Source organism: Rhinoraja longicauda, chromosome 2, assembly GCF_053455715.1.
Source record: "Rhinoraja longicauda isolate Sanriku21f chromosome 2, sRhiLon1.1, whole genome shotgun sequence".
NCBI lineage: Eukaryota > Metazoa > Chordata > Chondrichthyes > Rajiformes > Arhynchobatidae > Rhinoraja > Rhinoraja longicauda.
Window position 1 is genome coordinate 37,720,293 of NC_135954.1, and position 27,498 is coordinate 37,747,790.

The window sequence follows — 27,498 nt, forward strand, 5'->3', positions numbered from 1 at the left end:
AATGTGATTGGGTAACATGGTTTAAAAAAATCAATGCTTAAAAGTGGAGTATTAGTAATGATAAAAAGACGTCCAATAGTCTGGAAAATCTGTTGGTGGGTCATCACCAGAGCCCTGAGTATGTCGGATAAATGAAGTTTCTCCGTAATGTAAGATTGCTGTATGTTTTGGTTTGGTCAACTTGAATTTGTACAGCAAGATTGAAGGTTGTGGCCACAGAATAAGTGGATTTGAGTTTCAGGTAGTGGTGTTGAGCACCATGATACTTTCAACTGAAATAGCTTGACAACAGTTGTAAGGCTACACAGAGGAAGATTTAATGGGCATAGTACATTCGTTCAGTTCTTGAAATATAGTTAATGTCATTGAAATTTAAGGCGGCAGAACATCATTTATATTTACCTAACGATTTATTTCCCTTCAAGAAGCACTGGTTGTAAGGCTTGTAGGTTGTGCCAGTAGATCTAAGGAACTACCTTAAAGTATATTGGTCTTTAGTTAACATACATAGGGTAATTGTTTCTCCTTTGTAATAAGCCATCTGATTAATTGTTGCCCTTTGGGGCAGAGACCTCTATCATATGTAATTGTATCATAAGTAATGGGGAATTGGTTAGGACTCATGCATTCATTTTATCTTTAAAATCTAGCTAATGAACTAAGAATGGATTCCCCTTTTCTGCATTCTGGTACCTTATCTTTGGAGTCATCTTTGTCTAGAGAATTATTTGGAGATCGTAGACACTGCACAAGTAGACAAAGATCTGGTCAAGAATCCCCCAGATCAGCCACAAACACTCATCCCAGGTGACTTTTCAGCATAATATTATCAATACAATGTGCAAAATGTTAATGAATACAGCAGGTTTTTTGGGAGGTATATCTGTTTAAAAAAAAAATGTGGTCTGTTATTACTTACTGAAACTTCATGAATTTGTAACATTATTTTAAGGCTAACAAATTATTTAGAATAACTGTATGCTTGTGAGAAAAGCAAAACTTACATGAAAAAGCAGAGTCAGACTTTAATCATATCAATGTCTATATTTGAAAATGAATTACTGTAATGTATAAGTTTACTATTTGTAATATTACTATCCAGTTATTAATCAAGGTACATTTGTGAATGAACAATGTTATGCTTATGTTATATATTTAGTATTTGTTGCAAATCCTGATCTTTTGTATATTATTTTGTTCAACTTACTGTTTGTCTAAAATTGTCAAATCTTTGGCAGATAACCACTAGCTCGGGCAAATGTTAATTGTCAAAATACATTTAGATATTTGGTCTTTCTTTTATCTTCTAGGTATCAATCCAGCCTACCTGATTCTAATTCAGGTTCTATAGCTGCCTCACACCTCCAAACCTACGACCCTGACAGAGCTTTAACAGATTACATTAACAGACTGGAATCACTGCAGCGACGACTGGGGACTGTGCAGTCAGGTAAACACGTGTTAAGTGGATAGTCTTGAAGTTTTTTTAAAATCTACCTTGTGGAGCTATGAATCATCTCTTCCCAAAATCTCAAACGCCATGTGCTATGTTAATTGACTATTGTAAATTATCCCTCAGTGTAAATTAGTGGTAAATGAATAAAATGGAAGCAGAGGGTGTGTGAGAAAGAATGAATAGTAAGCTTCCGGGGAAGAAGAATCGGTCTGATGGCATTGCTCCATCATCAGTCAGCATGTATCTGATGGGCTGGAAGACCACCTCCCTGTATACTATACTACAGATAGTATGATACCTGGCACTTTTAGGTCATGGGCCAGAACTTTCAATCAGGAGGGTGGGAAAATTGAATAGAGTGGTGGGTATCTGGAATGCACTGTGCTGGCTGGTGGTGGAGGCATGCTGTTAGGGGTTTTTAGGGGGCTTTTAGATCGGCACATGGAGGAATATAGATCATGTGTGGGCCGAGATTAGTTTAACTTGGTACCATGTTTGCCACGGACATTATGATCCAAAGGGCCTGTTCCTGTGCTATAATGATTTATTCTAAATATATGATCAAACATTTGTCAGACATTGACAAATGCTACTCTGGTGCTTGCAGAGAATCTTGCTTGATTTTGAATTTTCACAGTATTCTAAATCAAAGACCAATTCGTGAAAATCATCCAGATGATGAAGGCTGGATTAGAGAGTAATGTGTCATTCCTCATAGGTGTCATTTTATTCAAAGTTAGAACCATTGAGAAATAGTGGGGGTTTATTTCGATCAGCATGAACCCTCAGTAATACAGTCTGCTTGCAAAGTAAAACTTTTGAAAAGTCTTAATTATACCATTCTTTCTGGAGTGAATTAATGAAGCACTTATGGGTTTTCGTCAATTTGTTTTTCTTTACAATTATGTAGGTTCAGCGTCTTATGCTCAGATGCACTATGGGACTAGAAGATAGTGCCTTGGAAACTGATTTCGACCTGAAACTGATTGCCTTTGAAGCTGTGCTTTGAATATTTTTTTGGTCTTTATTGTTTTATGTATATTGTGGGAGTTTAGTGGATTGGATAATGAAAATGTCTTGCCTGCAAGTCTAAATGTATTTTATCCTTTATATAAGTTTAAGCTTCCAATGTGCAGAATACAATCTGTCTAAATAATTTAACTGTATATTTGTGGATTGCTAATTTAAACATGATTGTAACTTAATGCTGTTTATTTAAAGGGTAGAAGGAAAAAAAAGTTTATTAAATGATTCCAAATGCACTGCAGTCTTTCTGGTGGCTGCTGTGGTTACACTACAAGGTCCATGATAGCTTTGGCATTATGGACAGCAAGTACAGTTTGTAGAGGAATTATTTTTGTAATGGTAGAGGTTTTGAATTATATGGGTATTTTGTCAAAGCATTGGAATAAACAGGAATTTAAAATTAAGACTTGTTAAATTTGCAATTTTTCTCTGAAGCTGATTACAATGGTGAGAACTTAGACTGCCTATAGAATTTGAACTTTGTGATGTTCACCCTTTATTTTTGAAAGGGTAATTTTATCTAACTCTTGGAAATTAAATTTAAACTTTAGCTAGATATGACTCCATCAAGATTATCCAAAAGCTGTTTTTAAATAATCTTGGGGTGGCAGTAAAAGCCAAACCAGTTTATATCTGCAGCAGTGTTATAACATTGACATACAATGTCATAGCATCTAGAACCAAACAACAGAACAGTTTGTCCTTTCCAAGAATCTGAGTTCCTGCTTCATTTGATTTCTTGCAATGTAAGTACGTTCAAATTAATCAAGTTGTGAAAGATGTGAATAACAAAAGTTTAAAAAGTAATGATTAAGAATCTATGATAATGATTCACCAAATTTGTGTCCCTTTATCAACCACTACAAGTAGCATTTTATAGAAGCTCAGTGTTCTGAGTATTTAACTACGGTATTGTTTAGGAAAATCCAATACACTGTTATCCTCAATAAACTGCTTAGCAAAAGAATGGTTAGTGTCATTCAAAATATTCAATATTTACATTGAGATGTCGATGTTGTACATGGAGTATGCTACAATGTCTTGCCTCATATAGCCTATGATTTTCAGCATTTCAGGTCTCGGTAGTTTAGCTAATTCTGGCTGTAAGTGAATGTTTTCATCATTGGATGTCGAGACCTTTTTAAGTGAGGAAAGTTATATTCTGCATTCATATTTGAAGTACTATAATAGAGAATCAACAAGTAATACTCTGAACATAACATAACATAACATAACAACACTTTATTGTCACTCGGCACAACACCGAGCGAAATTTCAGCAGTCACACAAAATACAGCAAAAAGAAAAGAACACAGGACACCCGACCCCAACACAAACATCCATCACAGTGACTCCAAACACCCCCTCACTGTGATGGAGGCAACAAAACTTCCCCTCTCTTCCCCCCGCACCCACGGACAGGCAGCTCGACCCCTACCGAGGCAAACGACACGCACAGCCCCCGCAAGGGGATGGAAGGCCCCCCGGCCGAGCCGCCCCGGGCACCGAAACGTCCCGCGGCCGCACCGGGCGATGTTAAGTCCAACGGCCGAGCCGCACCGGGCACTGAAACGTCCCGCGGCCGAACAGCGCTGACGATGTTAAGTCCAGCGGCCAAGCCGCACCGGGCACTGAAACGTCCCGCAGCCACACCGGGCGATGTTAAGTCCAGCGGCCAAGCCGCACCGGGCATTGAAACGTCCCGCGGCCGAGCCGCACCGGGCACTGAAACGTCCCGCGGCCGCACCGGGCGATGTTAAGTCCAGCGGCCGAGCCGCACCGGGCACTGAAACGTCCCGCGGCCGAGCTGCGCCGGCAATGTTAAGGCCCGCAGCCGAGCCGCACCGGGCACTGAAACGTCCCGCAGCCGAGCTGCGCCGGCAATGTTAAGGCCCGCAGCCGAGCCGCACCGGGCACTGAAACGTCCCGCAGCCGAGCTGCGCCGGCAATGTTAAGGCCCGCAGCCGAGCCGCACCGGGCACTGAAACGTCCCGCAGCCGAGCTGCGCCGGCAATGTTAAGGCCCGCAGCCGAGCCGCACCGGGCACTGAAACGTCCCGCAGCCGAGCTGCGCCGGCAATGTTAAGGCCCGCAGCTGAGCCGCGCCCCGGGGAAGAGACCTAATAAAATAAAGGTTTCCCCCCGCCCCACCCCACACCCCCACCACACACCCCCACCACACATACACAGCCAAAAACAGAAACAAAAACCATCCCAACACCGACACAAACAAAAAAAAAGAAAAAAAGACAACAGACTGCCAGAGAGCCGCAGCCGTTAGGCGCAGCCAACTCCTCCCAACCTCAGTCTCCCTCCTGATAGTCGATGCCCGTCAGCTAATCTGGTTCCATTCTAGTTTAGATGCCACTGCTTAAACACTAATTTGACCAAGAATTAGGTTACCTGTTATGATATCAACTGTTAAATAACTAAAGCACTTGAGACATTTTGAAATGTTAACCATGGTATGCAAATTCAGGTTTTTATGGTCAATATGTCTGCAGGGTAGTCATGGCATGCTGACACTTTTTTTTGGATGCATAAAGTTAGTGTGTTTTTCCCTTTTGGGCTGCAGTTTAGGGGCCATGGTGACGGATTAAGATAAACTCCAAATCTCCAGAAATGATCATTTTCTACAAATATTTTCAAAACATCTCAAAAACCTCAGTTTGGTTTCCTGATCAATAACTAAAGAACTCGAGCATCAGATTTTCTATTAGAGTTGGATTGTTCAGTATTTTGATAGGCTTCATCTATATTGCTATATTCTCTTCAGCAAGATCAAAAGCTTTTCTGTCGTTTGTACCAGGAATCACTCTACTCCTCAGGCTTTAGCTCACACTTACTGGTTGAATCTGTGGATGGTTCTTTGGTTTTATTTTAACAGATTATACCTTTGTATTACCATCCTTGTCATGGTCTATGATTTGGGGGAAATGCTACTGATTGCATTAACCTATTTAAAATACTAACAATAGTGGTGTACTTTCATGAATTTGCTACAATTGAAGATTTCTGTAATTACCATTTTATACATGGTGCATTGTTTTTACTTTTTAAATTTCAAGCTGGTGCAGTTTTGCACTGATTTTCAATATCCCCACCAATGGGGCATGCTGTCTCTCTTTTTCCCCATGAATTTCCAACCTAACTATACTTTGTTCGAAAATAGCTGTAGGATGGTGTATAAACAATGACATGAACTTGCAGAGCCAAACAACCAATTTGGGTGGTATATAATTAGTTTAAAAATAAACAAAACAATGTAACATTGGCCTTCTGTACATATTAAACAATTACATTCACCAGAGCAAAATTTGAGATTTTTATAAATGAGTAAATAATTTCAAACCTCAAAGCCCCAAGCAATCCTGTTCTGTGAAGCTACGATTATCCCTCCCAAACTCAAGTACATTTTCTACAACTCAATTTCAGAAACACTCAATTCATATTTAAAAGCAAACTTCACACCCTAATTTCCGTGCATGCGGCACGCCATTGAATAAAAATGCAACATGTTCCCTACATTTAACAATAGACATTATTCTAAAGTAAGGATTGAAGTACTTATTACAAATCAGTGGATGGAATAATACAAATAGATTGAATCACCTCCTGCCTTTGAGAGCTTAACAGTGCAGGTAAGAGAGCCAACCCATTTGCTGTTTAGGCGATCCAACTGCAATTTGAGCAGACACCAGAATTTCAGGACGACCATCGCAAAACTGATCCCAATAACTTTCAAATAAATTAACAGTCATTTTAATATCAATGCTGAATTAGAATTAAATTTTACAACAGACTAAAAATCATTTGATAACATAAAACACCACAATTAACTTTTTATTAGTCCACTTCTCATTTCATTCGCCTCTTGTAGCTGATAACCGGATTAGTAGGAGTGTGTATCATGGTTGTGTAGTTCACTGCTGGAAAGTATCCATCAACAAGATCAAATTCATACAAACGGATTAAAGTGGACCAGATAGTCTTGATCTGTACATATGCAAAATTTTCCCCAATGCAACGATGTCGACCTAGAGAAAAGAAAGTTGAAGGTTGTAAAGTAAAACAGACTTTCTGTACTACCTCATTTAGTGACCAGATGAATTGTCTTTACTTTTTTTAAAAAAGTAATCAATGGAATGAGTTTATGAAATTATCATGCAAATACCTTTAATTCTATTTAATCCTTTAAACAATTGAAGCTTTATACTAATTCTGCGGAGGGACATTAGTATTTACAGTTCGATACAAAATGCTGGAGTAACTCAGTGGGTCAGGCAACATCCCTGGATAATATGGATAGGCGACATTTTGGGTCAGAACCCTTCTTTAGACCCAGGGACACTGAGTTACTGCAGCATTTTGTGACTATCTTTGGTATAAACCTCCATCTGCAGTTCCTTGTTATAGCAGTTAGTTAGATGGGCTTGAAATTATTTTGAGAGCAGCCACCAATAATAATTCCAAATATCAGGAATATAGATGATTGTGGGGTTTTATTCCGACAAGATATATGTTTATAAACAAAGCAAATTGTTCACAAGGGATTTCATTGTGTTAAGTGATACAAATTTTTAAAAGTAGCACATTTAAAAGTTACCAGAGGAATTGCACAATCTGAGTTAGAGTACAGTGAAAGGTTGTTTAAAATCACATTTGAAAATAGAGGCAGTCACTTGCCTCTGCAATCCTACCCTGATCATGGCTGATCCACCTAGTCTTTTCTGTGTCAGTTCCTTATAACTCTCAATTCCCAAACCTTTTCAAAAATTACTTCCTTTTTAAATATCCCCAGTAACCCAACCTCCACAATCCTGGAATAGAGAATTCCAAAAATTCACCCTCATCAAGAACAAATTCCAACAGGCCTGTTTTAAATGACTGTTCCTAATCTTGGCAATTATGCCCTCTTGGTCAAGTTCTCCCTCTAGTGGAAACATTAACTTCAGCCCTATCATGCATCGTAAGGATCTTGCATGTTTCAATAAGATAACCCTCATTCTTTCAATCTCCAAAATATTTAGATCAAATTTCTTCAGCTGCTCACAATCCTCTCATTCCAATCATTAGCTTAGCGAGTCCCTTTGGACTGCCTCCAATGCCACTGTCCTTTCTTCAATAAAATAACCAAATTGTGTACAGTACTCTGGTTGTGGCCTCACCAACAAGAATCCTGTATAATGGGTAACAGTACTTCAGTTTTTCTAAACTCCAACCCTCTTGCAATAAAGATCAATATGCTATTTGCCTTTCTACCTGCTTGCACTAGACACCTCGATCCACCCGTACCTTGCTCATCTGAATTTTTCCCCGTTTTGATAAGTGCCTTTACATTTTTTTTACCAAAGTATGCTTTCCCACATTATAATTCACTCTGGCTCCGGAAACCCAAAAACACTCTTCTCTACAATAAACAAACTCCTCAGCCCCCTGGACACCATCTCCCAATCATTCACAGTTGACAAATGCACCACTTTCCTTTCATTCTTCCAAAGCAAAATAGACAACATCTACAGCACCTTAACCACCAACGCACCTGCTCCCCCTCAAACCACCTGCCCCCCCTTATCCTGTCAACCCCTGCCTCAGTTCTCCCCAATCTCCACCACCGACCTCTCTGACCTCTTCACAGGAATAAAAACTGCCACCTGCTCTCTGGACCCCATCCCCTCCAGCTTTGTCAAGGCCTGCCTTCCTGCTCTCTCTCCACTTATCACTGCAACAATAAACTCCTCCCTGTCCACTGGCATCGTCCCGCCATCCCTCAAAATCGCTGCTGTCACCCCCATTCTGAAAAAACCTGGTCTAAACCCTGACACCCCAAACAACTTCAGACCAATCTCCAACCTACCCTTTCTGTCCAAAGTTTTGGAACGTGCTGTAGCTTCCCAACTCAAATACCACCTCTCTCCCAATAACCTGTATGAAACTTTCCAATCCGGATTCCACTCAAACCACTGTACTGAAACTGCGCTCCTCAAAATCACAAACAACATTCTCCTCTCCTCCGACGCTGGCAACCTCAACATCCTCATCCTACTTGACCTCAGCGCCGCCTTTGACACCATAAATCACTCCATTCTCCTCACCCGACTTGAAACCTCCCTTAACATCACCAGCACAGCCCTATCCTGGTTCAAATCTTACCTCTCTGACAGACACCAGTTCATCTCCATTAACAACTGTAAATCCTCCCCCAAGGTGTCCCCCAAGGCTCAGTCCTTGGCCCCCTCCTCTTCATCCTCAACCTGCTCCCCCTTGGTCAATTAATCCGCCGTCATGGTCTCAACTTCCACTGCTTCGCCGATGATATCCAGCTCCTCATCTCCACCAAGTCAATCTCCCCCACCACACACTCTACACTGACAAACTGCATCACTGAAATAAAATCTTGGCTTCAATCAAATTTCCTCAAACTCAATTGCAACAAATCTGAAATCATCATCATTGGTCCAAAAACGCTCACCAAATCCACCCAAAACTTCATCCTCAACATTGATGGTCTCCCAGTATCCACCTCCCCTCACATCCGGAATCTTGGAATCATCTTTGATCAAACCCTCTCCTTCGACAAACACGTCAAACACATCACAAAGACAGCCTTCTTCCACCTCAAAAACATTGCCCGTCTCCGTCCATCCCCCTCCTCCACAGCTGCAGAAACCCTCATCCACGCCTTCATCACCTCCCGTCTGGACTACTGCAACAGCCTCCTCTATGGCGCACCCTCAAAAATCATCAGTAAACTTCAATACATTCAAAACTCCGCTGCCCGTCTACTCACCCACACCCCGATCCGTGACCATATCACCCCCGTCCTTTACAAACTCCACTGGCTCCCCATCCCCCAGAGAATCCAGTACAAAATCCTCCTCATAACCTACAAAGCCCTCCATAACCTGGCCCCATCCTACCTGACCGACCTCCTCCACAGGCACACTCCCACCTGCACCCTCCGCTCTGCTGCTGCCAATCTCCTATCCCCCCACATCCGGACCAAACTCAGATCCTGGGGGGACAGGGCTTTCTCCATCGCTGCTCCCACCCTATGGAACTCACTACCCCAAACCGTTAGAGACTCCTCCACACTCACCACATTCAAAACATCGCTGAAGTCTCACCTGTTCAGTACTGCCTTCAACCACTGAAGGTCACCTCACCTTCTGTCTCCTTTCTCTGTTCGTTTACTTATTTACTTATTTATCTATTTATTCATTTCCCTATGTTCTCTAAATCTCTGTAAAGCGTCTTTGAGTATATGAAAAGCGCTATATAAATAAAATGCATTATTATTATTATTATTAAATTCCATTTGCCAGCTTATCTATATCTTGCTGCAGACACCTAATATCATTGCAACATGCCTTCCCACTAGTGTTCATGTCACCAGCAAACCTGGATATTTTACACTCTGCTCTCTCTTCCAAGTCATTAATTGTAGCTAGAAAATAATTGAGGGCCAAGAGCTGTTACTTGGGTCATTTCCCTAGTTACATCCTTGTAGTCTGCAAAAGACCCATTTATTCTGATTCTCTTCCATACAACACCCAGTTTTCCATCTATGCTGACACATCTCCCCTAATACGTTGAGTTGTGTTGCACTTTGGAAGGTCAAAACAGGGCAAGAGATGCACAGTGAATGGTGAAGCCCATGAGGGTGTTGCAGAACAGTGATCTGTGAGTGCAGGTGCATGGTTCCCTAAAACTGGCAAGCCAGGTGACAGTGCAGTAAAGGTGGTGTTTGTCATTGTCAAGGGTACTGAGAACAAAAGTTGGGAATCATGATGCAGTTGTGCAAGTCATTGGTGTGACCACACTCTGAGTGGCGTGTGCAGTTTTGGTTGCCCAGCTATGGGAATTATGTCATTCAGTTGGAAACAGTACAAAAGAGATTCACCAGGATGTTACCTTGGCTTGTAAGCTTGGGGAGAGGGTGGAAAGACTGGTACTCTTTTCCTTTGGAGACTGAAGGGTGACCTTATTGATGCGGAACAGTCGTAAGGAGCATGGATAAAGTGAATGCTCTGACTTTTTCCCAGGACAGATTCCTTGGTAAGGTATAGGCCTTTGGTAAGAAGGGAGAGAGAAGAGGGCCGAGGTGTCAACTTTTTTCATTCAGAAGGTAGTTTGTATCTGGAATGAGCTGCCAGGAGAAGCTTTTGAGGTGGATAGTTATGACTTCAGACATTTCCTCAGATATGGACAGAAACATGTTGCATTTTTAAAGTGCTATGGACAGATACAGGCATAGGAGGCTAGACCAATTGGTCGACATGGATAAGTTGGGCTGAAGGGCCTGTTTTCAGACTGTGCAGCTATATGACTTTGTGACAGTCTTCTGTGGTACCACATCACATACTTTATGAAAATCTTAATAGACTATATTTACAGGTACCCCTCCCTTCTCCTTGTGACATCCTCAAAAGAACTCTTGCAATTTTTCCTAATCGGATGTACCTTTCATAATCGCCTATATTCAGTAATGGGAAGGATATGATAGATCTCTAAATACTACGGTGAGGTCAATGCAAGACATTACCTTTTTGAATAGCAGATCGGACATAACCACCAACTCTTCTAGAGTGGCCCCCCCTATTCTAATCCCATCTGGCAGCTCTCAGCCCCAATCTGGTCTCTCCTCACAGCCAAAGATCTCCATCCTTCTATACTCCTCCAGTGCAATCGCATCCTATAGCATACTAACTAGAATTACACACCAACAATGGCCCAATGCCTGTTTTATATAGTTGTTTCACGATGAACGAACCTGCTCGTATTTTCCAAATGTAGGCCAGTAATCTGTATGTCTTACCACCTTGCCATACTGCCTTCACAGATCCTTGTACATATTCACAGATCCCTGAGCATCTCACTTCCCAGGGTCCCACCCAGGATGTATATTCAACTTTGTTGGACGTCAAACAATGTATCACCTCAATTTTCAGGATTAAATTCCTTCTGATGTTTTTTTTTGCCCATTTCATCAGTCAATCAATATTCTTAAGAAGCCAAAGACTACCCTCCTCCCACGCCTTCAGCTGTTTCTGTTCATGTTCAGACAAGGGAGATGGATGAGGGAATGATGAAGAAAAAGTACCCAAAGTGTCATAGAAACTGGGGAGGCTAGTTCGTAAAAGCTTTCCTGACAAGACAAGACCTACCTGCACCGAAAGGTACAAATGCAAATTTTTGCTGGCCTGCTGGGTTATCTTGGAGATAGCGATCCGGGTTGAAATCAAATCTTTCAGCCCAAGTGTCTTTAAGTGTATGATTTACGGTAGGAGAAACACAGACTTGATGGCCGGGTGGAATGGTATAGCCAGCAACGGTCTGTTGGAGGAACAGAAGTCATTGTTACAGATATTGGACAGTTCTCCAATTGTGCTGCTTAAAATGTAATGAAAATGCTAATGACAAAATGATTGATATTAAAACTCTTTTATTCACAAAATGCTGGAGTAACTCAGCAGGTCAGGCAGCATCTCAGGAGATTCACAATATGCTGGATATTAAAACTCTGACCATTTGTTACAGACACACCTTTTAAAAAAGACATTGTTATTTCTTGACGTTCAATAACTTTGATATATTAAGCAATTATTCAACCTCAAATTAAACTTTAGTGAAAACAAGGACAGCAGGAAATGTTTGATCACAAGCATCTAAAAAAAATCTAAAATCAAATAACTCAAGAGCACATCCTTTAGGATGTGGGAGAAGACCTTTACACGGAGAATACACAAAGTTAAAAATCAGACCTGGGTTCCTACAACAGTTGCACCATAGTGCTGCTCATGATGGCCACAACCCCTAAACAAATACTACAGCTGAAATTTGCTGCTCAAGCACAGAACCTGGGTCCATTTTGGTCTCCACCTACCACTATAGTTGCTTAAATTATCTAAAAGCAGAAACAACAAATTTATAAATTATTGCTGTGGAGATCAGCAATGGGAATAAAAACTGTTCCCACCTGTTCATGCATTAACTTTCCATTATTACATTTAAATCGTGCTCTAGCACAAAAAGAATCCCTCAGTGAAAAATCAAAAGCTGTGTTATCATCAGGTTAGCACATTCCATAAACTCACAATGGTATTTTTAAAGCCCAGAATCATTATTAAATACAATAATTTCCTCAGATTCTGATGTACCTGTGGAGTTCTGGCCATTCTCATCATTGTCATTATTGGAGGACGGAGCCTCAGAGTTTCCTTCATGCAGCGATCCAACAAATTCATGTCCTTTAGCTGCAAGAAAATCAAAAATAAAAGATCGATACTGATTTTACATTAATCACAAATGAACCTATCCTAAATCATCCTTAGGCCACTATATTCCTTTGCTTTCAGATAATTCATAATTCAAATAATAAGGCTTTTTGCACACTAGCCTTCATTAGTAAGGGTATTGAGTATAGAAGTTGGGATGCTTTGTTGCAGTTATACAAAACGTTGGCGAGATCCTGCTTGGAGTATTTTTTTCGGTATTGGTTTAGCAAAGATGCCAATAAGCTGAAAAGTATGCAGAAAAGGATTACGAGGATATCGCCAGGCCTCGGAGAGGACTGAGTTATAGGGGAGAGGTTAAGACTTTATTCCTTGGAACTAGTGAACTTGAGGTGTAATCTTATAGAAATGTATAAAATGATGGTGCGGCCGCGGGGCCTTCTATCGCCCGGTGCGGCTCGGCAGCGGGGCCTTCCATCGCCCGGTGTGGCGCGGCCACGGGACTGAACAGCGCCCGGTGCGGCCGCGGGGCCTTCCATCGCCCAGTGCGGCTCGGCCGCGGGGCCTTCTATCGCCCGGTGCGGCGCGGCCGCTGGACTGAACAGCGCCCGGCGCGGCTCGGCCGCGGGACTTTCCATCGCCCGGCGCGGCTCGGCCGCGTGGACTTTCCATCTCCTTGCGGGGGCTGTGCGGGTCGGTCGCCTCGGTAGGGGTCGAGTTGTCTGTACGTGGGAGGGGCATGGGGGAAGAGAGAGGGGAAGTTTTTGGCCTCCATCACAGTGAGGGGGTGTTTGGAGTCACTGTGATGGATGTTTGTGTTGGGGTTGTGTCTTGTGTTTTTGTACTGCTGGCTAAGTAATCTTGTTCTGAACGAATGACAAATAAAGCTATTTTGGATTTTTGGATGAGGAGCAGAGATGGGGCGATTGTGAGCCTTTTTTCCAGGGTTGAGGAATCAAATACTGAGAGCCATAGAGTTAAAGTATGATGGGTAAGATTTAATAGGAACCCAAGGAGCAACTTTTTTTTCCCACAGAATGGATCTATGGCTAACCGAGTCAATGCCAACCATTGTTCACCCATTCATTCGCATTAGTTCTGTTATCCCACTTTTGCATGTAAATGGATCAAGCTGCCAGAGTAAGTGGTTGTGGCAGGTACAATAAAAACACGTGAAAGATATTTAGGTTTGTATATGGATAGGAAAGGTTTAGAGGGATATGGGTCAAACGGAACTAGCTCAAGTGGGCACTTGGTTGGCATGGATGAGTTGGCCCAAAGGACATGTGTTTGTGCTGGATACCTCACTGATTAAAAATACCCTTGTAACGTGTCTGATATCGCTAGCAATACTGGTGCCACTGATTATGGGAGAACAATATTCAGAAAACATCAATGCATTAGGAACAATACAAATCAGACACTGAGCACTAAAAAATATTTTTAAATGAAGCAGAGAATTTTTTTAAATCATGATGGCTGGCTTGAATAGGAACACAAATGGAAAAAAACTATTTAACTCCATGACACAAATTGAGTAGACAGCTAAGTAACATAACTTTTTTTTTGGTCACAAGCACATATCAGCTCCCTGTATGTACTCTCTTGATGACTTGAATATCAGGAGGGGAATATAACAGCAAGTGGTCCTATGGTGTGCATACCGAGTTATTTGGACCAAATTTGTTGATCTGGGGTTCTAGAAGGCAAAACAATCTAAGTTAACAGTATTTTAAAATGTATAGCAAAATTAGTGATAGATCCAGATCAACAATTCCAATAACATCTTTGTGGTGGGCTTTGCACCAGACCATAAGTACACTCCAGATGCACAAATTTTATTGAGTGAGTGACACACAAAGAGCATGAACTAGATTAACTGCATAACTGCTAAGTAAATATGGTTTACAAATCTTTCACCTTTTTGCAGTTTATACCTGATCATAGTGGAGCAGTGGCAGGTCTTCTCCAGCCACAGCTTTCTGCTCTGCATAGCAACGCTCTTGCAGCTCTTTATTTTTAGCCAAGAAAAACCCCATCCAGGAACTGGTAGTGGAGGATGTATGCTGGCCTGCCAACAGCAGTCCAATAAGCATGCCTGCAATCTCATCGTCAGTCAGAGGTGTTCCATCTCTACCGAAAATATAAATGTAAAAATAAGTAGATTACAGCCAAAAAAAGACTAAGATCTGAAGATGGGCATAATTTTTTTAACTGGATCGATCAGATTCAAAAGCCAGCTCCTGTTAAACAGAAGTAAAATGGAAAGGGAGTGAATCACATTCACAGCTTCGCCTTCTAAAGAAACGGATAACATGCTTTGTTGCTGAGATTAGGTTAGAGCATGGATAGCAGGTTCCCTTCCCTGAGCACATCAGTGAACCAGGTTAACACTGGTGGTTACATGACTATGATTACTGAGAATAGTTCTTTTTAAATTCCAGATTCATATTCAAATTCCGAAGCTCGTAATGTGGAATTTGAACTCGTGTCTCAGGTTCAAAGGTTCAGTACTACTGGACAACTTTTTATCCACGTCTCATTCGTGTTTATGGCATGAATGGGCAATTCGTTTGTTCCAATGCATCTTAGGAACTGTTCACATATTTGAAAATGGAAGAATACATTTGAAAAATATATACTTCTTATTTACTTAGAAATAATCCAAGTCTATCAACCATTATGTTATAAATCAGTTTCATTATCTTAATCTCAATTGAGAATTTTGGACAGTATCCTTGAAACACAAGTGGATTCTATTAATTCAATGTGACAGAATTTGACTACATCAATACAAGCTAATACATAAATTCATTGACTGAAACCCAACAACCAGTCAAATTTAAACAGCCTCTTACACTGCCTTGAGGACATAAAATGTTGGATGGCACAGAACTTCCTCCAATTAAATGAGAGCAAGTCTGAGGTCATCCTATTCGCCCCCCCCCCCCCCCCGACTCCATCAAATCGATAACAGGCAGTCTTGGAAGTCTATCCTGCCTAGTCAAACCGCATGTCAAAAACCTCGGCATATTTGACTCTGCATTAAAATTTGATAAGCAAGTCAACGCTGTGGTAAAAGCCAGCTTCTTCCAACTTCGAACCATAGCTAAAATCAAACCTTTCCTCCAATTCGACGACACAGAAAAAAATCATTCACGCTTTAATTTCCTCCCGCCTAGACTACTGCAACTCCCTATACACTGGGATCAGCCAATCTTCCCTGTCCCGCCTGCAACTGGTCCAAAACGCCGCAGCGAGACTCCTGACGGGTACCCGTAAAAGGGACCACATCACCCCGATTCTGGCCTCTCTCCACGGTACAGAATCAACTTCAAGCTCCTCCTATTCACGTATAAAGCCCTAAATGGTCATTCCCCCCCCCACATCAAAAATCTTCTAACCCACCTCTCTAACTCCAGGTCCCTCAGGTCGGCCGACTTGGGGCTACTCACTATCCCGTGGTCTAGGCTTAAGCTCAGGGGTGACCGCGCTTTTGCGGTTGCAGCTCCTAGACTGTGGAACAGCATCCCTCTCCCCATCAGAACTGCCCCCTCCATCGACTCCTTTAAGTCCAGGCTCAAAACCTATTTCTACTCCCTAGCGTTTGAGGCTCATTGAGGAGGCGCTGTGAACTGTTTGCGTGCTACTGTATGTTTCTTTTTTTTTTCCTTAGTACCTAATCAGATGTACAGCACTTTGGTCAACGTGGGTTGTTTTTAAATGTGCTATACAAATAAAATTGACTTGACGACTTGACAAAGAAGAAAATGCAAAATCTTTTAAGTTTAATTTGATTTTATATATTTTAATGTTATGATTTCAATCACAAGAATAAATGGGAAGCCATTAAAAAGGAGATATGTTTTAATTTCTGAATAAGCTGAAGACTTACTTGTAGGTAGAATCCAGTAAGGTCTGCAAGATGTCATCTTCCTTTGCACTTGACTCCCTCCGTTTCTTAATTACATCATAAAATATATTCTTGATCTTTCTGTGTGCTTTATCCCGTCGCCTATCCAAAAAATAAAGAGATATTTTGAAAAAAGTCTTGATGACGTTTGTGGATGAAGGAAGTCTAAACTATTTATCGAGACACAAAGAAAACAGGGTAGAGACAATGAATTGCCAGTAACAAGCATGGGATGGAAAAGCAAATGTGCAAAAAATTGGCACTAATCTAGAACACGCCAATTCACAAGTACAGGTATATTTCAAAGTCAGTGAAATATATAGTATTTTTGAACTTGTATATTGTCTCCTTCAACATCTACAACCAGAGGCATTCTTAGCTTACTAGGAAACAGTTCTTAAGACTAGGAAAATTACCACCCCCCCCCCATCCCAATCCCTCTTTCACAAACACTAAATAAAGCATTCAAAACTACAGACTGTACTTTGTAACAGAAACAGTCGCAATTTTTTTTGTTCTTGTATTCAGGGTTTCTCCATTTGTGATGCTGCTGTTAGTCCTGCTGCTTCAGGGGCCCAAGTTTCATCCTGAAAAGAAATTAACCTACAAACCTGTACGTCTTCGGAGTGTGGGAGGAAAACGATGTTCTCGAAGAAAATCCACAGAGTCATGGGGAGAATGTACAAAATCCGTACAGACAGCACCCGTAGTCAGAATCGAACCCGGGTGCCTCGCGCTGTAAGGCAGCAACTTTACCGCTGTGCCACGATGCCGTCTGTGATGGCACTGAGATTGCTCTACATTGAACTGACATGGGCTCAATGGGACAAATAACCTCCTTCTGTGTCATGGTAAAAAGTCAAATGCAACTTAGAAGGCCAATGATATGCATAATTTTTAACCTCAACATAAGCAATGTTATGAGAGTTGATGACCAATTTTCTGGATTAACACTTGTTGTTACATGCTGTCCAGTACACATTTCAGTGTCACAATGCTGGACCCTTAAAGGGTGCACCTCAATTGACATTCATGCACAAAGGAAGATGGTGATCGAATAACCTCGAAAAGACAAAGTGCTGAAATATCTCAACAGTTCAGGCAGCATGTCTGGAGAATATGGATGGGTAATATTTTGGGTCGGGACCCTTCTTCAGACTAACCTCACTAGGTTGACTAAATAATTTCTGTAGGAAGCAGACCAGAATAACAAGTTGTATTCTAATTGCAATCCTCCAATTGGTCATGTGTAACGTCAGAGTGATATCAGTATAATTGGATTTTTATAAAAAGAGTAAATTATCATATCATATCATCTATATACAGCCGGAAACAGGCCTTTTTTCGGCCCTCGAAGTCCGTGCCGCCCAGCGATCCCCGTACATTAACACTATCCTACACCCACTAGGGACAATTTTTACATTTACCCTGCCAATTAACCTACATACCTGTACGTCTTTGGAGTGTGGGAGGAAACCGAAGATCTCGGAGAAAACCCATGCAGGTCACGGGGAGAACGTACAAACTCCTTACAGTGCAGCACCCGTAGTCAGGATCGAACCTGAGTCTCCGGCGCTGCATTCGCTGTAAAGCAGCAACTCTACCGCTGCGCTACCGTGAAAATGCAGAGAATCGTAGAACTTTACCATTTAAGATAACTGAATTCAGTAAATATTTTCAACAGTATTCCAACCCAGATAATTATTATTTGATACATGGGTTTTCAAAATAGTATGATTTATCACTTTACCCTCCATTTAATACCTGAAACTGGGAAGAGGTAACCAGCTAGGAAGAAGCCATGCAGCATGTGTAAAACCACCATCAAGGTCAGCATACAGCTGGGCAACTTTCTCATTGAGCAGGTTTCGAATCTCTTTACCATGTAAGCAACGGCTGGCTGTTAAAATGATCAGCTCCGAGAGGGCGTCAAACAAATCTGAAAATAAGTAAATTGAAGTAATTCACGGTGAGCTTTAAACACCTTCTGGACACTTAATATTTTATGCAAAGAAACTATATCCCCAATGTAAAGTGCAAACGGATTCACTTGGTCTGGATTCAATTCTCTTCATAACCTTAACATTTACAGACCTTTTACACAAATAAAATCATTCAAATTTATAAAAGCCCAGCAATTTAAATTGCTACAGAAACTTTAAAAAGATTGACAATGTGTCAATTTGTGAACATTTGAAGATACAGTACATTACATTTAAATTTATTCAGTCAGCTCCATGCTCACTCAGCCTGAGAATGAGATGAAATACCACCAACCATCAGCAACACCTCTACTTCCACAGAAGGCTAAGGAAATTCAGAATGTCCGCAATGAATCTTACCAACTTCTACAGATGCACGGTAGAAAAAGGTACACCACAGCTTTGCATGGCAACTGTTCTGCCCCAAAACCGCAAGAATTTCAGAACTTTGAACACAGCCCAGTACATCAACCAAACTCAACCTCCCTCCCCTACATCTGCTCCATCTCTACTTGACAGTGCCTCGGGAAAGCCAAGGACATTCACATCTTGGTCCTTCTCCCCAGTCAGAATGAAGATATAAAAGTTTGAAGGTATGTCCTATCCAAATTCAGGAACAACTCCATCCCTTCAGTTATCAGATTCTTGAACAGACCTCTCATATACTATGGATAAATTCCTGATCTTCCAATCACTGCACACCCTTGCACTTTTTTTCCCATCTGCACTTTCTCTGTAGCTTTAAAACTATACTATGCACTGCTTATTTTCTCTTTCAGACTACTTAAAAGTACTGAAGTTTGGGATGATTTGATCAAAAAGCATACCAAAACAAAGACTTTTTTTACTGTTTCTCAGTAAACCAATAGAAATACCAATACATCGCATTTAACTATTCATCTGCATTTAACTACTCCCGATTTTGGAACATAGAGAATAGGAAGCACAAGAATCGGCCCTTCAGCTCACACTGTCTGTGCCAAACATGATGCCAAGACCACCTCTTATCTACCTGCATATTATCCATATGCCTACCCTAAAGTCGCTCAACCACCACACCTGGCATCAAATTGCAGGCACTCACCAACCTCATTTGTAGAAATGTTGCCCTGCACATCTCCTTTACATTTTGCCCCTCTCACCTGAAAGCTATGCACTCTGGTATTTGATTTTTCCATCCTGGTAAAAAGGTTCTGACTCTATTCTATTCAAAAATATTTAACTTTAAAACTAGAACCCCAGAAAACGAGAACTGGGCAGCACGGAGGCACAGCAGTAGAGCTACTACCTTACAGCGCCAGAGACCTAGGTCCGATCCTGAGTACGGGTGGTTGTCTGTACGGAGTTTGTACATTCTCCCTGTGACCTGCATGAGTTTTCTCCGAGATCTTCGGTTTCCTCCCACACTCAAAAAAAGACGTACAGGTTTGTAGGTTAATTGGCTTGGTTATAGATGTAAAAAATTGGCCCTAGTGTGTGCGTGTAGAGTAGTGCTCATGTGCAGGGATCGCTGGTTGGTGCGGATTCGATGTGCTGAAGGGCCTGTTTCCACACTGTATCTCTAAACTAAACTAAAAAACATGGGGAATTTTGCAAAGATGACGAAATATCCAAATACTTACTTCCGACTCCACTGTCACCCCAACGTTTAAAATACTCATGGGTTTCCTCTTCAATCAAAGGGATATGCTGTTTAAATTGGGCAATGTTCAGACCAGTTTTGAGCATCTTCTTTTGTTCCAAAAATATCTTGACAAATAACAAAATAACTTTTATTTACAAGAAACACTTTTGAATATGCAAACAAGAAAAGCATTCAATGCTTACAAGAAACATTTCAATGGACTGATGAAAGGAATTTTACAATTTGTAACTTTGATCTTCAGATACTCTGATTGAAATATTTTACTCGTATGGGTAACTTGTAATTATTCAAAACTGATAGTACTACATAAATACTGGCACTCACGTGTAGGTATTTTCGATGTTGTGCATCAGTCAGCACTAATCCCCAGACAGACCCTTCCAAAGTGTTTTACAAATCAGTCTGGGCTGATGTTTTAACTCACAGGAGGCAGAAATCAAATTCAAAACATGCATTTAGTGAATGGAAACACGAGAAACTACAGATGCTGGAATCTTGACCAAAACACAAAGTGCTGGAGTAACTCAGCACGTTAGGAAAGGAATGGACAGAATACATTTCGGGTTAGGACCCTTCATCAGTGAATGGAAAATGGCTAACCATGATTGAATCATGCTTATGTTTTGGCTGTGGGCACTGAAATATCCACAGCAGCGGGGGAAAAAACATTCTCAGACCAGACACATTATAAAAGATTCAAATTACAGACAAACAATGATATCAAAATTGCAACAGCCTTTCACTACCATTTTCTGTTAACCAGATGGATATCCTTCCATCCTATTTCCCATCATAGTCCATCATCTTATCAAATGACTTTTAGAGGTCCATATATACCCTGTGGTTAGTTACTGCTTAACCTCCCATGTTTTTCCAGCATTTTTTCTCTTGTTTTATCGTTCAAATGCAAATTGGAATACAGGTAACATTTAAACTTGACAAACATACAAGAAATAAATTAACTCTGGGGATTTTCTTTTTTTTTTAGAGATACAGCATGGAAACTGTCCCTACAGCCCACCAAGTCCATGATATATGTATCGAAGTTAATCATTCAATTTTAGAAATAATTGCAAAATGTGCATTCATATGCTCCATTCTAAAACTAGATCTTTCTGAGATTCAAGTATAATATATTCATTCTTACTTGATTTGATTATGTTTCAATTTATTTAATCACCCCGTCATTATGTAGGGATTAAAGCAATCTAATTCCTTAACTCTACTTCCTTAGAAGGCTTAGGAAGTTCGGCATATCCCCAACAACTCTCATCAACTTCTTCAGATGCGCCGTAGAAAGCATTTTATTTGGATGGTTTGGGAACAGCTCCATCCAAGACCGCAATAAATTGCAGAGAATTGACGCAGCCCAGAGTATCACACAAACCAACCTCCCCCCTTCCATTGACTCCATTTATACCTCACACTGCCTCAGCAAGGCCACCAGCATAATCACGGATGAACTGCATCTTGGCCACTCCCTCTTTTCCCCTCTTCCATCAGGCAAAAGGTATAGGAGTGTGGGAACGTACACCTCCAGATTTAGGGACAGTTTCTTCCCAGCTGTTATCAGGCAACTGAATCATCCTACCATAACTAGAGAGCAGTCCTGAACTACTAACTACCTCATTGGAGACCCTTGGCCTATCTTTGATCAGACTTTACTGGCTTTATCTTGCACTAAATGTTATTCACATTATTCCCTTTATCATGTATCCAGACACTGTGGAAGGCTCGATTGTAATCGTGTATTGTCTTTCCGCTGACTGGTCAGCACTCAACAAAGGTTTTTCACTGTACCTCAATACACGCTGTTAATAAGCTAAACTCAACTCAATCGCATGCTGCATGTGGTATCACTGAAAGATTAAGTAATCTATGCAATTAAAAAAAAATTTAAGATGACCAAAACAGGACAAGTCAACCAGTTCAATTTCTAAAACAATCCGTTGTATTATAATTATTTCAGCAAACTCAATGTCAGCATTTGACATACTTTAATTACTGAACCTAATTCATAAATTTAGCTCAAATTGTAGCATACTTTATCCGTTTCCGTACCTTTCTTCACTTTTAAAAAAGTCTTTTGAATGAACTTGCACAAGGTGTAGGCACCAATCTGATAATTGAGCAATTACTTTTGTTTTATCGAGTCCATCAGGAAAACTCAAAAACACGATCAGCATCTTAATCATACATTCATACAGCATGGAAACAGGCCCTTCGGCCCAGATTGCCCACGCCGATCAAAACGCCCCATCTACACTTATCCACCTGCCCAGGTTTGACCATATCCCTTTAAATCTTTCTTATCCATGTACCTGTCCAAATGCCTTCCGGAGGCACCACGGCTGCCGCTGAGAAGCCAAGGCCGGAGCCTCGCTGACTGGCGGTGGACGCTCGAGGGCCAGCAGTCGAAACTTTGCGGGCTGGGCCTCGCGGGTCGGAGCCCGGACCTCACGGATTGACGAAGCCCGTGGCCATTGGTGCCTCAGGGCCCGCAGCTGGAGCCTGGGTCGGCGCCTCAGAGAGGACCCGGCAGCATTAGTGGAGAAGTCGATGTGGTGGTCGATGAGAGCGCCGACCAACGGACGAGGACGGACACATGGAGTGGGGACGCCGCTGCATAGGGAAGGAACAAAGGAGGACCCAGCGTAGGGGAGACCACCCTTAATGGAGGGGAAAGAACAATGGGGACCCAGCATGGGGGGACCGCCGTGAGGGAGGGGGAAGAAAAAAAGGGGGAACTGGTGCGGGGGCGGGGGATTTGTAATTTTGTAAGCGCCCTTTATGGGCAACTATTTGCATACCATGGCAAGGTATACAGTCACATTTCACTGTGACTTGTCATGTGACAATAAAGTATTCTATCCTATTCTCTAAATGTCTTGAATTTGGTGCTGGGACAAGATTCTATTTGCTGATTGCAGGAGTATTACGTGCTGTTTCTCATACACATTATAACTTTATTTTTTTCTTGTTCCACACAAGTTCCAGCTAAGGAAATAACTGAGAAATCTGCTTCATGGAATCCCACTATCCCATTAACTCTGGCCATTAGGGCCTGCGAATCAAACAGGCCACCGAGGTTATCAGTTGTCACCTTTCCTTATCATTACATATTTAACTCCTTAGCCTGTTCATGACAAAGATACTGAAACGACAAATATATCTACATAAAAATAACAGCCGCTTTATATAAAATTGTGGAATTTATTCAAGGGACCTCACACAAATATCATTAATAAAAGCAGAAAATGTTGAAGATACTCAGCAGTGCAAACAGCATCTACAGAGAGAAAAACAGAGTTCATGTTTCAGATTCATGACCTGTATCAGAATTACCGAGTATCTCCGACATTTTTTTATTTATTTCTATTTTTATTTCGCATTTCCAGCATTTGCAGTTTCTTACTTCCACGTGAATATCATTAATATAATCAAAATCTAAAATTATTTGATGGTTTCTTTGTGACAAAATAAATTACTCCCGTCAATAAGTATAATCTGGGAACAAGAATGACATTTCATGTTCATTATACTATTTCCATCCTCAGCAGCTTACTCTCTGGTGGAGACTTTCATAAGCCATCACAAATAGATTACAGATAATAGAGAACTGAAATCTTAAAAATAAACTAATTAAAGGTTGAGGTTTGATATTCGATGATGGGAACAGCATCACATTTCTGTCCAACGGGTAAATATACATACTGGGTTTGGAATATCATAAGCAACTCCTTTGCCAAAAACTGGTGTTGTAAGCTTGGAATAAACATCCTCCGCATTCAAGTCCTCATTTTTACTGTTGAAGAGCAAAGCCGCAGAGTCACTCCCCAGCAAATACGTAAATGTCTTCCCGACCATTGTAAAGCTAAACACAGGACCATACTGTTCAAAACAAAAGAGAGAGAATAATTTGAAATGGAAAAAACAAAAATGAGTTGACATTAATTTATCTCTTATTTTTCAAAAAGCATATCTCAGTAGAATCAGAGAGGATTTTTGATATGAGTGCAGCTTTTTTCAAAATCAAACACTTGGTTCAAGAATTTATTTATTTTATGTCAGAAGAATGAACAGTAGAAATAGTGGTAACTTGAAACTTTGCAGTTAGATTAGGTGGCTGAGGAGCAGAAAGATATTTAACACTTACTTTAGAATATGCATTTTCTAAAAAATCAATCGGATTTCTTCCAAAAGCAATTGCGTGTCCAAAGAATGGAATATTAGAATGAATGTATGGCGGGTACTTCTGGAATGAAAAACATATTCATAACTTAGCAAACTTGTATATTGATTCAAAGAAACACACTGAACATAAACACTAGCCAATTCATCCCCTCCATCCATCTTGATATCTATCAGATACACTAATTAATCAGGAAGACTGATAATAAATTAACCTCTATTGCAGGATGTTTGGAGGTCAAAAGTAGGTAGCTTTTGATCAAGCTTTATATGGCACTGGTGAGACTTCACTCATAATGCTGCTCACAGTGTGGTCTCTATGTTTAAAGAATGATGATATATTTCCATTGGACACGGTGTAATTTCATTCAGTACGGTTATGATGGAAGTGGTAGGTATATGAAGGAAGATTGAGCTGGTGTCATCTCTGTTCACTGAGAGTGATCTGATTGAAACACAAGAGATCCTGTCCACTACACCAATTTTAGTGTCATTCGCAAACTCACTAACAATGTCAACAACACATTCAAATTTTAATACAGATGGCAAACAACAATGGACCGAGCACCAATCCCTGTGAACACCCACGGTCTTCTTCCACTATGCCAATATTTATTTTATCCATTTGGTTATCTCACCCTGGATCCCATGTGATCTAATCTTTCAGACTAAACTAACCTGCAATACCTTGTCACAGACCTTGCTAAATTTCACCTGGACAACGTCCACCACCCTGCCCGCAAACATTTTCTTTGTCACCTCTTCAAAAAAAGTTCTACTGCAAAGTAATTTTCAATTGTCTGAAGAAGGATCTCGACCCAAAATGTCATCCATTCCTTCTCTCCAGAGATTCTGCCTGTCCAGCTGAGTTACTCCAGCATTTTGTGTCTACAATTGTAGAGCTATTTTGTTGGCAACAACAATCCATCTAATTTTCAATTTGACAGTAACCATTACCCCAAAGGTTATGAGGCGCTGGCACATACTCTGTAAGAGTGCAGATGACAGGAAACTATGAATTATATTTGCCTCCATTAATACCACTGTCAGTCCCTAACCACATGCTGTGTAAACGTTTCCTCATGTCACATTTGTTTCTTTGCAATATCACTTCAGTCTATGCCTTCTGGTTCTTGGCCTCTTCCAATTGGAATATTTTCTCTCTGTCCGCATTGAAGAATGATTACAAAAATATGAAGCTGGGTCTCGACCCGAAACTTCACCCATTCATTTTCTCCAGAGATGCTGCCCGTCCCGCTGAGTTACTCCAGCCTTTTGTGTAATCTTCGTTTTAAAACAGCATCTGCAGTTCCTTCCTACACATAAATATATGTCAGATTGCTTCCCAACCTCTCTTCCAGGAAGACTAAGCACAGCTTCCTCAACATATCACGCAGATTGTGATTTACAAATTAAACAATTTGGTATAAGTCAGCCTCAAATAAGGAGTTTTAATTACCAAAATACAAATGATGAGTGACTGTAAATCTGAATGAACACCGGGTGGCGCCACCAGCTGCTTCGCCACCAGCCTGTTGTTTCTTTTTTTTGTTATTTTTAGTATGTGTTAAAAGTATGTTTGTGTTCCTTAGTTTGTTTTATGTGGGGGGGGGGGGGGGGGGAAGGGGGAAACTTTTTTTTCAAATTGTTACCTCGACGGAGATGTGATTTTTTCCTGTATCGTATCTCCATCCCCACTGCGGCCCAACATCGTGAAGTTGGCGGCCTTTCCTGGAGACCGACCCGGCGCTCCAAGCCACAGGACTTTAATATTGCAGAGCTTGCAATCCCATTGCCGGGGATCAAAGCTCCAACCGCAGGGCCTGTAGACTTTAACATCGTGAAGCCCGCGGTCTCTTGTAAGAAGAGGCCGATTCGGGAGTTCCATGCTGCGGAAAGTTTCAACCGCCCCGATGCGGGAGTTTCGATAACCCCAAAGGGGGCTTCGACCGCCGACTGCGGATGGTTCGACTGCCCCGACCGCGGGAGAACAAGAGGTTGAACTTTATTGCCTTCCATCACAGTGAGGAATGTGGAATTCACAGTGGTGGATGTTATAGACAATAGACAATAGGTGCAGGAGTAGGCCATTCAGCCCTACGAGCCAGCACCGCCATTCAATGCGATCATGGATTCTGTTAACTTTTATGTGGCTGTGTGGTTGTTGCTTTTCACTTAGTATGGCTGTAGGGTAACTCAAATTTCACTGTACCTTAACTGGTCTATGTGACAATAAACTGACCTTGAAACCTTGAAAACTGCACCATGTTATAATTAACTGAGATAAACGAATAAGAGTTAGGAAACCCAACCATTGCTTCCAACACAAGTTATTCAGACTCAGATGTGCATGACTTTTAACTTCCTCAGTTCAGGGGGAACTGGGAATGGGCAATAAATGCCTACACTGCCAGCAACGTCGACATCCTGTAAATTAATAATTAGAAAAAGTTAATAACTATTTCAAAAATAGAAAGATGCTGGGTTCTGATACATACCATGTCCGGATTTTTAGACTGTTTTAAGGTCATTTTGGAGAAATACGCCAGACCTAAGATAAAAGCTGAAGTGACCAGCACCGTGGACGTCAAGTTGCCTTCCACCAACTTTTCCACGGCATTTCCCAGGATGGACGAGCCAGTCTCCAGCAGCTGCAACATCATGATCAGCACCGGCTCAGCCTTCTTTCTGCCCGATGCAGATTCGCAAACTGCAACACCGGGAAGACTCTGCTCTGAAAACGCAATTTGGCGGCTAAAAATTATTTTTGCACCGTTGCTTCTGCAGTGAAAGCAAATGTTTAAAATAAAAAGTGAGAGATAAATTGCAAGGTCCCGCAGTCAGAGCGGGTCTCCGCAGAGTGCGGCGGTCTGCAGCGGGGCGGGGAGAGGCGGGCTGCCGCAGCTCCCATTGGCTACCCGCCGCTCTACTGATGTCTGCCTATATGATGTCACAAAGCAACCTGGGAGTGGCGAAGCTGCCGCCAGCGCCGGGTCGGGTCCTTCTCCAACAACAACCCCACCACCTCACCACATCTCTGCTGCACAAAGC

The 27,498-nt window shown here is 41.4% G+C and overlaps 2 protein-coding genes across 9 annotated transcripts in view; one reads left to right on the forward strand and one right to left on the reverse strand.

Annotated features, from left to right (window-relative positions):
• akap9 (A kinase (PRKA) anchor protein 9) overlaps positions 1 to 3,925 on the forward strand; it is a 179,119-nt gene extending 175,194 nt beyond the window's left edge. For 3 of the 8 annotated variants that reach the window (XM_078417471.1, XM_078417460.1, XM_078417473.1), the window contains 3 exons: positions 651 to 807; positions 1,311 to 1,450; positions 2,367 to 3,540. In XM_078417471.1, the coding sequence (XP_078273597.1) occupies positions 651 to 807; positions 1,311 to 1,450; positions 2,367 to 2,410 (341 nt within the window). In that variant the 3' untranslated portion in view covers positions 2,411 to 3,540. Of the gene's footprint in view, positions 1 to 650; positions 808 to 1,310; positions 1,451 to 2,366 lie in introns of all 8 variants that reach the window. The other 5 variants (XM_078417498.1, XM_078417482.1, XM_078417490.1 and 2 more) reach the window with 2 other exon arrangements.
• Positions 3,926 to 4,656: 731 nt separating this feature from the next.
• On the reverse strand, positions 4,657 to 27,328 carry cyp51 (cytochrome P450, family 51). The gene is made up of 10 exons (XM_078417518.1): positions 26,946 to 27,328; positions 24,413 to 24,511; positions 23,971 to 24,147; positions 20,234 to 20,360; positions 18,394 to 18,568; positions 16,612 to 16,731; positions 14,654 to 14,849; positions 12,642 to 12,737; positions 11,649 to 11,817; positions 4,657 to 6,518 (listed from the first exon to the last, which is right to left on the reverse strand). Exons 1-10 carry the CDS (start codon positions 27,108 to 27,110, stop codon positions 6,340 to 6,342), a joined length of 1,503 nt encoding a protein of 500 aa, XP_078273644.1. The 5' UTR covers positions 27,111 to 27,328; the 3' UTR covers positions 4,657 to 6,339.
• Positions 27,329 to 27,498: the final 170 nt, after the last annotated feature.